We start from the raw sequence: 13,993 nt of genomic DNA, 5'->3' as shown, positions 1-13,993 counted from the left end.
ACATTGATTTGGACCATTAGGCAAACTGTAGTTTTTGAAAACACTTTTCCCTTCTGGATTTAACTTTGGATTCCTTTTATAGTTGTATATACTGTATATGAAATGCCAGTATGTTAGTCAAGGTCCATTCAGGGGCTTGAAGAAGCAATTTATTAAAGAGAAGTACTTATACAAATGTTAGAGATTTAAAGAATGAATGGGACCAGGAGGACAACCAGAGATGATGAGGAAGGCGACGATGAAGATGAATGACAACAACTACGATAACTGAGGAAGCAGCTCTTCCCTGAAGCCTGGGGAAACAAAGGAGGAGGGTTGTCAGAATCTAAGAGTCACTCAGAGTCACTTAGAAGTGGGCCCTGTGAAGGAAGCTCAGATTTAAAGTTAAGAGATGCTACTTGGCTATTTCTTGTACCTCTGAGAGGAGTACCATGAGATTGGTTCTTGGAAGCTGCCCTTTGGAATCAGTGCTGCTTCTGAGTGACTAACATTTCGTGGTCTCCTCCTGCCTTCTAGTCTTTTAGTGCCATGCAGGCAGTGGAGGAAGATCTTAACAGGAAGCCAGCTGGAGATGAAAAATATAGCTTGCAGAGTTCCAGCCCCATCATCACAAAGCATAGAACAGAAGGTGGATTTGAAGTAGAGAGACAACATTAGAATAACTGGCAAAGTGTCTTCTCCCTCACTCCTTCAATACATCTGTTAAAAATATCTGAAATATTTGCACTTGTAAATCTAGGTTTTTTTTTTTTTTTTTTTTTTGGTAAGTATTGTCTTTAATACTGGTTTAACATTATTTATTCCTAATTTTAAAAAGTATTTTTTCTACTTTATTTCAGTATCAGATATAGAAGGTGGTGATGGACTGCAGCTCAGAAAGGAACATACTCTCAAAATATTTGCTTATATCAATTCCTGGACACAGAGGTATGCATCTTTAAGTACTTTAAAGACTAACTTTGTGAGTTGTACTTTAAATTGGCATTGGTTGTCATGAAATTTACTTTTTAGGATGTTCGATTGTATACCTTTGGTCAGTAAGTGACAGTTGATCGATATTTATTAAATCTTCTTCCCTTCTTAAACATGAGGCCACTGATGGTTTTATTTTTAAAACATGAGAATAAAAATCAGGTTCTTTAACTCCTCTTTCATTATTTAGAAATAGAGTGAATGAAATTCTAACAATTATTTTGAGAGATAAAAGAATTTTTATGGCATAGATTGAGACCTATAACAAAATTAATCTGTTAAAAAAATCAGTTCTATGGTAGTGGACACTTTGACCCTTGTGGAGGCCACTTCTTATTTGTTCCGTTTGCATAATAAATAGGTGTATTAGTCCAATTTTTAAGAAATACATATATTGAGAATATATATAGAATCAAAATTTGTAACAGGAATTTGAAAATTCCTGTTCTCTCAACATGATGTTAGTCTGTCATGGCTAAAGATTCTTTTTTACTTGTTTGCCTGTCCCATTAGTCCTAAAATTTTTATGGGTAGAAAAAAATTTTTTTCTTATGGGTAAAGAATGTTTGAAGCTTTGTGTGCAATGATTAGTGAACATGTTAAATGCAGCTAACGTAAATAAATGTCCTGAGGTTCACAGTCGAGCTGATCATAGAGTTTATCTTCAAATAGCATTTGCTCTAGGTAATAATCCCTTTTTCTTATGTTTTTTCCTTCTTTGTCAGTAAAATTGGTACACATATTTGTAATACAAAAGGTTGAGATTGTAGTTATTTAAAACTTAAATGCCAAGCTTTGCACAGTGGCAGTATTGTAGCCAGTGAGGTTTATCTGAGGCGTGATTATGGCTGATTGAAAACTTACATGCCATCATTATTGGTGTCTCTTTTCTGAGTCTCAGCCAGCTGATTTACTTTTGGCTAAATTTAGGAATGGTTGCCAACACCTCTGTTCCTTTCCTTATGGGTAGAGTAAATGATTGAATATTTCCTAATACTAATGTTAATGATTTAAAATTAACGTTAGTAGTCCAAAGGATTTGCTGAGTAATGTTGCATTTGAGTTATAATTTTGGATGTATTTGCTGTAACTACAGTGAGGTGGCAATGTGCTATGCCACTAAAGTAAAGTGAAATTCAGAGAAATGATTTTCATGTTTCACCTCTAGCTATTGGTGGTGCTGGGTGGAAGTTACATTTTCCATTCTTAGTTCACTTTTATCATTGATGTATACTCTTAATCCTTAGATCAGGAATTTTTAACCTAGAGTATGTGGATGGGAATGAAATTACAAAGGAAGTATTGATGTATATAATTTTAGCCATAACTTGTAGGTTTTATTATAATATCAAAGGATGTTTGTCCCCAGACTACAGAGATCCTCTTAACTTTTATCTCTTCTTGTTCTAGACTATAGTGGTTAAGAGTGTGGCTGTGGAACCAGGTTGATGTGGCTTTGAGTCTTTTTTTTTTTTTTTATAAAAAAAATTTTTTTTTAATCTTTATTTATTTTTGAGGGAGAGAGAGAGAGAGAGTGTGAGCAGGGGAGGAGCAGAGAGGGAGACACAGAATCCGAAGCAGGCTCCAGGCCCCAAGCTGTCAGCACAGAGCCTGACACAGGGCTTGAACTCAGGAACCGTGAGATCATGACCTAAGCCGAAGTTGGATGCTCAACCTACTGAGCCACTCAGGTGCCCCTTGAGTCTTTCTTTATCACCTGTTTACTAGATAATTATGACAGATTAGTTAGCTTGTAAGTAAGTTCTTAATTCCTTACTGTGGAATGAGAATAATAATAATAAAGGTACTACTATCTTAGGTTGTAAAGAGAGTGCTAAGCCTAGTATCTGACAAAAGATCTTTTTTGTTTTGTTTTATTTATTTTGAGAGAGTGCAAGTGGGGGAGGTGTGGAGGGGGCAGAGAGAGAGGGAGAGTGTAAGAATCCCAAGCAGGCCCTGCACTGTCAGCACAGAGCTGGTTGTGGGGCTTGAACTCATGAACTTTGAGATCATGACCTGAGTCAAAATTAAGAGTTGGTTGCTTAACCAACTAAGCTACCCAGGTGCCCCTCTGATAAAAGATCTTAATAAACACCTATTTTAATTAAAATTGTTAAAATTTAGTTTAGCAAATGATATACATTGAATGTTATATAAACTAAAGTTTGAAAAGCTGAACTAGAAAATAATTTCTAACATCTAAAATTCTGTTGACATATTGGTAAGTATGAACAGTTTTTTTTTTAAAAGTTTTTTTTTTAACTTTTTTTTTAACGTTTTATTTATTTTTGAGACAGAGAGAGACAGAGCATGAACGGGGGAGGGGCAGAGAGAGAGAAAGAGACACAGAATCGGAAGCAGGCTGCAGGCTCTGAGCCATCAGCCCAGAGCCTGATGCAGGGCTCGAACTCAGGGACCGCGAGATCGTGACCTGAGCTGAAGTCGGACACTTAACCGACTGAGCCACCCAGGCGCCCCAAGTATGAACAGTTTTTAGCTGGTAGTAAAAAAATACCCAAAAGTAGAATGTTAAAGTCTTCATTGTTCGTGCTAAGGAAGAGAGGATTGATAATATAATACCCAGGTGGATCACAGTATTTTGTGATAAAAAGTTTTGCCTAGTCTCTTCTTGTCCCTCCCACCCACCGCAGTTTTTTTCTTTTCTTTCTCATTTTTTTCTTTTTTTTAATGTTTGTTTATTTTTGAGAGAGAGAGAGAGAGAGAGAGAGCGCGTGCGCAAGCGGGGGAGGGGCAGGGAGAGAGGGTGACACAGAATCCTAAGCAGGCTCCAGGCTCCGAGCTGTCAGCACAGAGCCTGATGTGGGGCTCGAACTCATGACCTGCGAGATCATGACCTGAATGGAAGTCAGACACTTAACCGACTGAGCTACCCAGGCGCCTCACCACAGTCTTTTTCTTAGGCATGAGAAAATATTGTTGCCTAGATTAAGATGATGGTTCTTGTGGGTGATAAACAGCAATTAATAAGGCACAGTTAATCTTCAAAAGAGATTGTTAACTTGGAGACCCATGATTATGGTAGTCCGTAAATGTACCTTAGCACACTATTGAACCCGTGACATATCATACAAAATGTTCCTAATAGGTTTTCTGGGAGAAAAGTACTATTAATAGCCTTCATAAGATTATCAGTGACCAAGAATCATTATTTTAATATATTGACTAGAATATAGGTAAAGGAGTATGTTCACATTAAAAATAGTGTATTGATAAGAATTTAATATTTATGAGAATTACAGCTGTATTAATATTTTGTATTTTTCCTCCTATCTTCCTATTTAAGTAAACATTGTAAACTTTGAGAAAATAGAGAATCAACGTGTAAAACAAAAAGGCAGGCTACTACCCACAGTAACAACTGGTAATATTTTTGGTATAGCTCTGGCATGAACTTGTGAACTATACAGTTTAAAATTTTACAAAATATGATTTTATTACATTTATGTTTTAGAGTCTGATTATAGTTGACTGTGTATGAAAAATCAGTCTCTCCATGTCATCAGGTATTATCTGTCATCATTTTAAAAAAATTGTTTTAATATATTTAAAAAAATGTTTATTTTTGAGAAGAGAGAGACAGAGCATGAGCAGGGGAGGGGCAGAGAGAAAGGAAGACATAGAATCCGAAACAGGCTCCAGGCTCCAGGCTCCAAGCTGTCCGCACAGAGTCTGATACGGGGCTCAAACCCACGAACCATGAGATCATGATCTGAGCCGTAGTCAGTGCTTAACCACCTGAGCCACCCAGACACCCCCATCATCATTTTAATTGTGTGTAGCAGTTGTATAACTGACATCTTTCATTTTGTCTGTAAGATCAGGGAAATTGTATATGTTAGTTTAAAAAGTTATTATTTATTTTATTATTGCAACTGGGAATGGAATGGGAGGAAGACTAATTCAAAGTAGGCAGAGAAGATTAAGACAATAAATTGAAGAATACAAGTTAAGAAAAGAGCATATAAAGGTCTGAAAGTAATACCATGGATGATAAAAGCATTGGCTGATAACAACGGTGCCTATTTTTTTTTTTTTTTTTGGACTTGTTTAGAACTTACCACAAAACAGGCTTAGGTTTCTGTCTTGTAAATTCCACATTCCTTACCAGACATTCAAGGCTCTTACTGTTTCCTACAAAGTCTACTTTTAAATTTTATTTCATGTTTTCTCTCCTGAAAGAATTCTGGGTACCAGCAAGGGTGAGGTTCTATCGGTTTTTTTATTTTCAGGCTAAAAATTGTGTCTTTCATACCTGCCATTTGTGGTTGATAAATGTTTGAGGATGTTGCTTTTATTTTTTCATTGTTTTAGTAAACTTTTATGTTTTTAAGTAAATTCTACACCCAGCATGGGGCTTCAACTTGTGATCACGAGATCAAGAGTCGCATACTCTTTTGACTGAGCCAGCCAACTGCCTCAGTAAACTTTAAAAACAGTTTTAGAAGCTGTTGCTTTTGAATAGATGAGTGTATGTTCTACACTCTTTAGTGTGTTTTCTTTTGGCATTAAGAAATTTGGCGATATTGATAAATTGAGTGGGATATGGATATTGACCATTACTTATAAAGTAGTGCTTCTTATAAATTAGTTCATAAATTGAAAAAACCTTTTGCTGAGGTTGGATACCGTGGATTAACGGTGTTTTCGTGTGTTCCATAGCACCAGGCCAGGAAAAACATTAGATCCATTGGAATATATGTTGTTAGATGGAATTATAGAATCCAAGTTAAAAAATAATTTAGTTTGGGGCGCCTGGGTGGCGCAGTCGGTTAAGCGTCCGACTTCAGCCAGGTCACGATCTCGCGGTCCGTGAGTTCGAGCCCCGCGACGATCTCGCGGTCCATGAGTTCGAGCCCCGCGTCAGGCTCTGGGCTGATGGCTCGGAGCCTGGAGCCTGTTTCCGATTCTGTGTCTCCCTCTCTCTCTGACCCTCCCCCGTTCATGCTCTGTCTCTCTCTGTCCCAAAAATAAATAAAAAACGTTGAAAAAAAAAATTAAAAAAAAAAAAAAATTTAGTTTTGACATGTAGATTCCTCATGAATGTTGAGTTAAAATTTTTTTCTTAATTGGAGCTATGTATTTTATGTTAGACATTTACAGATTTTATCATGTTACGTTCTTTTTTAAAAATTCTTTTCATTTTTTAAAAAATTTAATTCTGGTATGGTTAATATACAGTGTCAAATTTGTTTCAGGTATACAGTATAGTGATCCAACAATTCTGTATATTACTCAACAATTCTACATATTACTCAGTGCTCATCAAGATAAGTGTACTCTTTTTTAATTCCCTACACCTATTTCATCCATCCCTCTACCCACCTCCCCTATGAAAGTCATCAATTGGTTCTCTAGTTAAGAATCTGTTTTTTGGTTTGTCATTTCCCCCCACTCTGTTCGTTTGTTTTGTTTCTTAGATTACATTTATGAGTGAAATCCTATGGTATTTGTCTTTCTCTTACTGACTTAATTTCGCTTAGCATTATACTCTCTGGATCCATCCATGTCCTTGCAAATGGCAAGTTTTCATTCTTTCTTATGGCTGAGTAATAATCCATGTGTATGTATATGCCACCCTTTTATCTGTTTACCTATTTGGACACTTGTGCTGCTTCCCTAATTTGGCTGTTGTAAATAATGCTACAATAAATACACAGATGCATATATCCTTTTGAATTAGTGTTTTCATATTCTTAGGGTAAATACCCAGTAGTGCAATTACTGAATTGTGGGGTAGTTCTATTTTTAATATTTTAAGGAATCTCCATACTGTTATTTTTTTAATTTTTAATTTTTTTAGTTTGTTTTGAGAGAGAGAGACAGAGAGGGAGAGAGACAATTCCAAGCAGGTTCTGCACTGTCAGCATGGAGCCTGATGTGGGGCTTGAACTTACTAACCATGAAATCATGACCTGATCTGAAACCAAGAGTCGGACACTTAACTGGTGCCCACGTGCTATTTTCCACAGTCGCTGTACCAGTTTGCATTCCCACCTGTAGTGCACGAGGGTTCCTTTTTCTCACATCTTTGCCAGCAGTTTTTTCTTATGGTTTTGATTTTGGCCATTCTGACAGATTTGAGGTGATAGCTCATGGTGGTATTGATTTGCATTTCCCTGATAAGTAATGACATGTCTGTTCGTGTGTCTGTTGGTCATCTGTATGTCTTCTGCCCATTTTTAATTGTGTTATTGTGTGTATGTGTTGAGTTGTGTAAGATCTTTATATATTTTGGATATTAACCCTTTATCAGATACATCATTTGCAAATATCTTTTCCCATTCAGCAGGTTGCCTTTTTTAGTTTTGTTGATTGTTTTATTATCTCTGCAGGGACTTTTTATTTTGATGAAGTCCTAATAGCTTATTTTTGCTTTGGTTTCCTTCGACTCAGGAGACGTACGTAGAAAAATGTTGGTATGCCTGATGTCAGAGAAATTACTGCTTGTGGTCTCCTAGGAGTTTTGTTTTTAAATGTTTATTTTGAGGCGTTGGGGGGGGGGTGGTGGGGTGTGGTGCATGTGTATACACGTTGGGGAGGGGAAGTGGAAGAGAGAGAGAATCCCAAACAGGCTCTGGGCTGTCAGCTCAGATCCTGACAAGGGGCTTGATCCCACGACGTGTGAGACCATGCCCTTAGCCAAAATGAAGAGTCAGATGCTCAATCGACCGAACCACCCAGGTCCCCCTTTCTGGGATATTTATGGTTTCAGGTCTCACATTTAAGTGCTTGCTCCATTTAGAGTTTATTTGTGTGTATAGTGTAAGAAAATGGTCTAGTTTCATTCTTTTGCACATAGCTGTCCAGTTTTCCCAACACCATTTGTTGGAAGAGACTGTCTTTTTTTCCCATTATTTTTATCCCACTCCTCCTTTGTTGAAGATTGATTGACCCTCAAATCATGGGTTCATTTCTGGGCTTTCTATTCTATTCCACTGATCTATTTGTCTGTTTTTGTGCCAGTACCATACTGTTTAGATTAGTACAGCTTTATAATATAACTTGAAGTCTAGAATTGTGATACGTCCAGATTTGTTATTCTTTTTCAAGATTGCTTTGGCTTTTTGAGGTCTTTGTGGTTCCATACAAATTTGGGGATTGTCCTAGTTCTGTGAAAAATGCCATTGGTATTTTGATAGGGATTGCATTAAATGTGTAGATTGCTTTGGGTAGTATGAATATTTTAACAGTATTTGTTCTTTGAACCCACGAGCATGGAATGTCTTTCCATTTCTTTGTGTTGTCTTGAATTTCTTTTCTTTTTTAATGTTTATTTATTTTTGAGAGAGTGAGAGAGAGAAAATGCAAGTGGGGGAAGAGCACAGGTAGAAAGGGAGACAGTGAATCCCAAGCAGGGTCTGCACTGTCAGAGCAGCAGTCTTGCAATTTTACTGAATTCATTTTTCAGTTCTAGTTTTTGGTGGAGTCTTTAGGGTTCTGTATGTGTAGTATCATGTCATCTGCAAATAGTGAGAATTTTACTTCGTCCTTACATTTTGGATACCTTTTATTGCTTTTTCTCGTCTGATTGCTATGGCTAGGACCTTTTACTACTATGTTGAATAAAAGTAAGAGTGGACATGCTCATCTTAGGCAGAAAACTCTAAGTTTTTCACCATTGAATATGTTGTTAGCTGGTAGTTTTTCATATATGGCCTTTATTATGTATGTTTTTCTAAACCTACTAGCTTGTTCTTAAATGTAACCATATTCTACTCAAGCAGCATGTAACTCTACTTGGGTAAGAAAGTCTTATCAGGGTGGTAATAATAGGAGTAGGACTAGGAAAAACATAGGATAAGCTTAGATAGGGGAAGGGTATGTAAGAGATTGGTATATAAATAGAAGTAGTATGTACAGAGTTTAAAAAGTAAATGCAAAAAGGCCTGTAATAAAGTTCATTGTCCCCTATCTCTTCAGTTCCCCTTCTGCTTTTAACTCTTTCAGATGTTGGTTTTGATATTAACTTCTATATTCTGAAATCGTTTTATTATATTGCTGTTGCTTCATGTATCAATGAAAAAAAATTTTTTTAATGTTTATTTATTTTGAGAGAGAGAGAGCACAAGCAAGGGAGTGGCAGAGAGAGAGGGAGACACAGAATCTGAAACAGGCTCCAGGCTCTGAGCTGTCAGCACAGAGCCCGACGCAGGGCTTAAAGTCATGAGCTGTGAGATCATGACCTGAGCCGAAGTCAGACACTCAACCATGTGAGCCACCCAGACACTCCTCAATTTTAAGTCCACCCTGTGAACTTCCTTTTCGGATACATAAAGATTACATTCTTTTACCCTTTCCCTTTCTCTCAGGGTAATTGATGAGCCAAAAAAAGTTCTGTGGCTTATTTTATATTTTACAAGAAATAAGTTCTTGTTTATCTTTTGTTTCCAAGAGTTTCCTGGTGTGTTTTAAAATTTTCCAGGTGTGAGTCACTGATTCATTCCAAATTCTTCAACTCTTCTTAATACTAAGTTTTATATTTTTATATATCATTATATGATTAGTTTTTTCCCTCCCTTTCCCCTCTCCCAAATCTTCTTTGTCCTTTATCTTCCTACTCCAATTATTGATTTTTCATTAGGGATACTAAATAGCTATCTTCTCTTCAGATCATCCTTGAAATTCCTTTTGCTTTTATATTGTTTTGGATCTCCAGTTTCCAGAATTCTACGTGGACATTGTTATTGGTTTACTTCTTTGTTTTGTTAAGATGACATCTTTTCTGAGAAGGGGTGCGTGGGAGACAGGTGTTTTTTATACCCTTCAGACCTAAAAGTTTCTGTTCTTCCCTTAATCTTGAAGACTTCAATACAGAATTCTGGGTAGAAAATTATATTCTTTAAAAAATTTAAAAGTGTTGCTCCATTGTATTCTAGCTTCTGATATTGCTGTGAGGTTTTTTATTTTTTTATTTTTATGTTTTTTGAGAGAGCAAGTGTGAAGAGGAGGAGAGGGGATGGGGAGGGGGAGAGAGAATCTCAAGCAGGTTCCATGCTCAGTGGGGAGCCCAGTGTGGGGCTCCATCCCACGACCCTGGGATTCTGACCTGAGCTGAAATCAAGAGTCAGATGCACAACCTACTACTGAACCACCCAGGTGCCCCTTCTTTGAATTTTTTTTTTTTTTTTTTTTAAAGTAAGCTCTACTTCCATCATGGGGCTTGAACTCCAGACTCTGAGATCAGGAGTCACATCCTCTGCAGATTGAGTCATCCAGACCTCCTCCACCCCCATATAGCTTTGGAGAAGTATTAGCTATTTTTATTCCTGAGCTCCTTCTTGTCACTCTTTCCACTCTCCCTGAAAGCTTTTAGGATCTTCATCCCTGCTCAGTTTTAGAAATTTCATGATGAGGGGCACCTGGGTGGCTCAGTTGGTTAAGCATCCAACTCTGGGTTTCTGCTCAGGTTACAGTCTCACAGTTCGTGGAATCAAGCCCTGCATTGGGATATTCTCTCTCTGTGTGTGTGTGTGTGTGTGTGTGTGTGTGTGTGTGTGTGTGTGTACCTCCCTCCCTCTCAAACTGAAAAAAAGATTCATGATGGTAGGTGTTTTGGTGGGTTTTTCAGTTCTGAAATATTTTGTAATTTCATCATTTCCAAACCTTCAGATTTTGTATTATGTCTTCTTGGAAGTATTATTAGTCAGATATTATGTCTTCTTGGTTGATGGTATGCTTTCCTTTTTCTCCCCATTATTTTTCTTTGTCTCTACCACTTTTTGGAGATTTTTTTACTTTTACCTTGTGGAACTTTTGTTGAATTTTACAAATTGGCAAATTTTAATTTTATTTCTTATTTATTTTTAATGTTTATTTTTGAGAGAGAGAGAGAGAGAGAAAGCGAGCATGAGTGGGAGAGGGACAGAGAGAGAAGGAGACATAGAATCTGAAGCAGGCTCCAGGTTCTGAGCTGTCAATGCAGAGCCCGATGTGGGGCTCGAACTCACAAGCCGTGAGATCATGACCTGAGCTGAAGTTGAATGCCCAACTGACTGAGCCACTGAGGCACCCCATCTTATTTATTTTTAAAGTTTTATTTATTTATTTAAGTAATCTGTGCATTACATGTGGGACTCCAATTCACGACCCCAAGATCAAGAGTTGCATGCTCTTCTGTCAAATTGCTATAATTCTAATGGGGTTTTAAAGTGTGATTGATGTGTATGCAAAAGCTATATAATGTATATTTGTACACATTGAAGGTCTCTTTTGTAGTTTGAATGCATTTTTTAATAGTATTCTGTTCTTGTTTCAGTAATCCACTCTTTGTTTCTGAGGACATACATTATTAAAACCTTTTTTCTTTCTGCATTTTATCTACATTCTTTGAATTTCTTTTTACCATTTGTTTTGACCTACCTTTAGTGATGCAGCTTTCCTTGCTTGTCTTACTGGTTATCTTTACATGGTTAAGAGATGAGCATTCAAAGATGGATCAGAAGTTCTTTGTTGGGGCCATCTCAGATGTTGGCCCACTCTGTAGATTGGAAAATGGTGAGCAAGCTTCATTACCAGGGATAAGTAGGCTTTTCTCTTAGGTCATTCATATTCTCTAAGAGAAATGTCTTCGAGCCTTTGGCCTTGAGATATTTTAGTCTGGTTGTTGGGTGGGGCATATTAGTTGGAGAGATTTACCAGTCGTAGTATCACATAGTTCTCTTCCTTTCAGTGTCTTTTATCATCCCTGTCTTCAGCATCAGTTTTTCCTGAACTTAATCTTGTTCATTTTATGTACAGGAGGAAACTTCTTGTTTCCCTGGATCAAGTAGGAACAGTATCCTGGCTACCTAGGAATCTGCAGGTTTTAACCGTACCTTTCATTTAGTCCTATTTTCTGCCCAATGCTTCATCTCTGCCTTTAGAGGTATCTGATGGTCTTTGTTCTTGAGCCTTTTCAGTGTTCTGTGGTGTGGATATTTTTGTTGATAAATCCTTCTATAGCCTCTTCCAAGTTTATTTCTTCTGCTCTCAGTTACTATTACTCCCTTTGCTGTCATCCAAAATTTGTTGCCATTTGTTAACTGTTCTTCCATTATCTCTTACCGTATGGAGTTAAGTCTTTTTTCTTTCAGTATATTTGTAGTGAGGTTTAGAACAGAGAAGAAATAAACTTAAGTGTAAAATCAAGCTGGGGCTTAACTGAAAGTGATGTTTTATTTAAAAAACACACATTCTCTTCCCCCCGCCCCCTGCATTGTGGGTAGGGATATATAGAGAAATGCTCTGTTGAGAATTAAAATGCCTAGACTTTTCAGAATTGAGTGTCATACAATAAAATGTATAAGTTATGTAATAATTAAAGATAAATGTGTGTATGTGTTTATTGTCACTTCGATTCTTAGTTCTTGAATTTGTATATTTTGGGTCTGTAAGAACTTAGATGCAGTTTGCTCTTTGTTCATACATAAGTTTTGTCTTTTTAAGATTAGTTTCCTGGTCAGTTAGATGCCCATTTCCTGCCAATGAATTTTATTTTTTATTTTTTTAATTTTGTTTATTTGAGAGAGTGAGTGAGCGTATGCACGTGTATGAGCAGGGGAGAGAGGTGGAGGGGAGGAAGGGAGAAAGAGAGAATCTTAAACAGGCTCAGGGGGGAGCCTGATGTGGGGCTTGATCCCCCGACCCTGGAATCAAGAACTGAGCCAAAATTAAGAGTTGGACGCTCAACTGACTGAGCTACCCAGATGTTCATGAATTAAAGTTTTTATTTAATTAATTTCTACACCCAACATGAGGCTTGAACTCACGACACTGAGAACAAGAATTGCATGCTCTTTCGACTGAGCCAAACAGGCACCCCCTTGGCATTGAATTTTTAAAGTAAATTTGACTGTTTCTTTGGCTTTCCTAATCTAAATCTGACCTCAAGGTCTTTTTTGGGAAGGAACTAAGATTCTTTTCTTGCTAAAGAAAGATATTCCAGTGTATAATCCTTCACTTTGAACTTGATTTTTCCTGAACCTAAAGAAAAGCTATTTGTCAGAAAAATACCAACAGTAATATGTTAATTTTTTTTCCGGAGGAAATTGTAATAATATAGAATTTTAAAGGTGGAGGAGTTCTTAGAGATAAAATCTCTTTCATTTTGCTAACTGAGAAGACAGGCCTGATGTATTATTTATTTCTGTGTAACAAATTACTCAAAAAGTAGTATCTTAAAACAACAATAAACATTTATTATCTTTAGAGTTTTTATGGGAGTGGAATTTGGGAGTGGTTTTGCTGGTTCTTTGTGGCTTGGATTTCTTATGAGGTACTGTTGAGTTTTTGGCCAGGTTATGGTCATCTCAGGCCTCATGTGGGGCTGGAGGGTCTGCTTCCAAGTTGGCTCACTTACTTGGTTGGCAAGCTGGTGCTTATTAGTAGTGTGAGCGTGTGAGCTCTTTTTTTTTTTTTTTTTTTTTTTTCTCATCTGGACCACTCCAAGGGCTCCTGGACTATTTAAAAATTTTTTTTTAACATTTATTTATTTTTTGAGAGACAGAGAGCAGGAGCAGGGGAGGGGCAGAAAGAGAGGGAGATACAGAATCCGAAATAGGCTCTAGACTCTGAGCCATCAGCACAGAGCCAGATGTGGGGCATGAACTCACGAACCATGAGATCATGACCTGAGCCGAAGTCGATGCTTAACCGACTGAGTCACCCAGATGCCCCCTGGACTATTTTACATCATATAATTGGCTTCTCTCAGAGCAAGTGATTGAAAAGAGAGCAAGGCTGAGTGGCACTGTCACTTACGACCTAGTTTCAGATGTCACACAGTCATTTTTGCCACATCCACATAGATTTTAGTTATTAAGTATGTTCCACATTCAAGGGGAGGAAAAGTGGGCTTCACTGTTTAAAGGGAAGAATATTAAAGAGTTTATGGCTATACTTCAAATTTGCCACACTTGGAGAAATGAGATGATGTCTACATGGTCATAAAGGGAGTTGGTGCTCTATTTGGACTACAGTATAGTTGATTTAAATTGATAATATAACTAGGTAAGTAATGGTT

The 13,993-nt window shown here is 37.3% G+C and overlaps 1 protein-coding gene and 1 non-coding gene across 8 annotated transcripts in view; both read left to right on the top strand.

Moving 5' to 3' along the window:
• USP34 (ubiquitin specific peptidase 34) overlaps positions 1–13,993 on the top strand; it is a 250,742-nt gene that overhangs the window by 41,028 nt on the left and 195,721 nt on the right. For all 7 annotated transcript variants that reach the window (XM_019430890.2, XM_053890716.1, XM_053890717.1 and 4 more), the window contains exon 2: positions 840–927. In XM_019430890.2, coding sequence (XP_019286435.1) covers positions 840–927 — 88 coding nt within the window. The remainder of the gene's footprint in view (positions 1–839; positions 928–13,993) is intronic.
• On the top strand, positions 1,764–1,907 carry LOC128773599 (U4 spliceosomal RNA). The gene has a single exon (XR_008417953.1). It is a non-coding gene; the product is annotated as a U4 spliceosomal RNA (small nuclear RNA).

Source organism: Panthera pardus, unplaced genomic scaffold (genome assembly GCF_024362965.1).
Source record: "Panthera pardus isolate Hobbes unplaced genomic scaffold, ASM2436296v1 HiC_scaffold_25, whole genome shotgun sequence".
NCBI lineage: Eukaryota > Metazoa > Chordata > Mammalia > Carnivora > Felidae > Panthera > Panthera pardus.
Note: the sequence above shows the minus strand (reverse complement) of the source record. Positions and strands in the feature narration are given on the sequence as shown.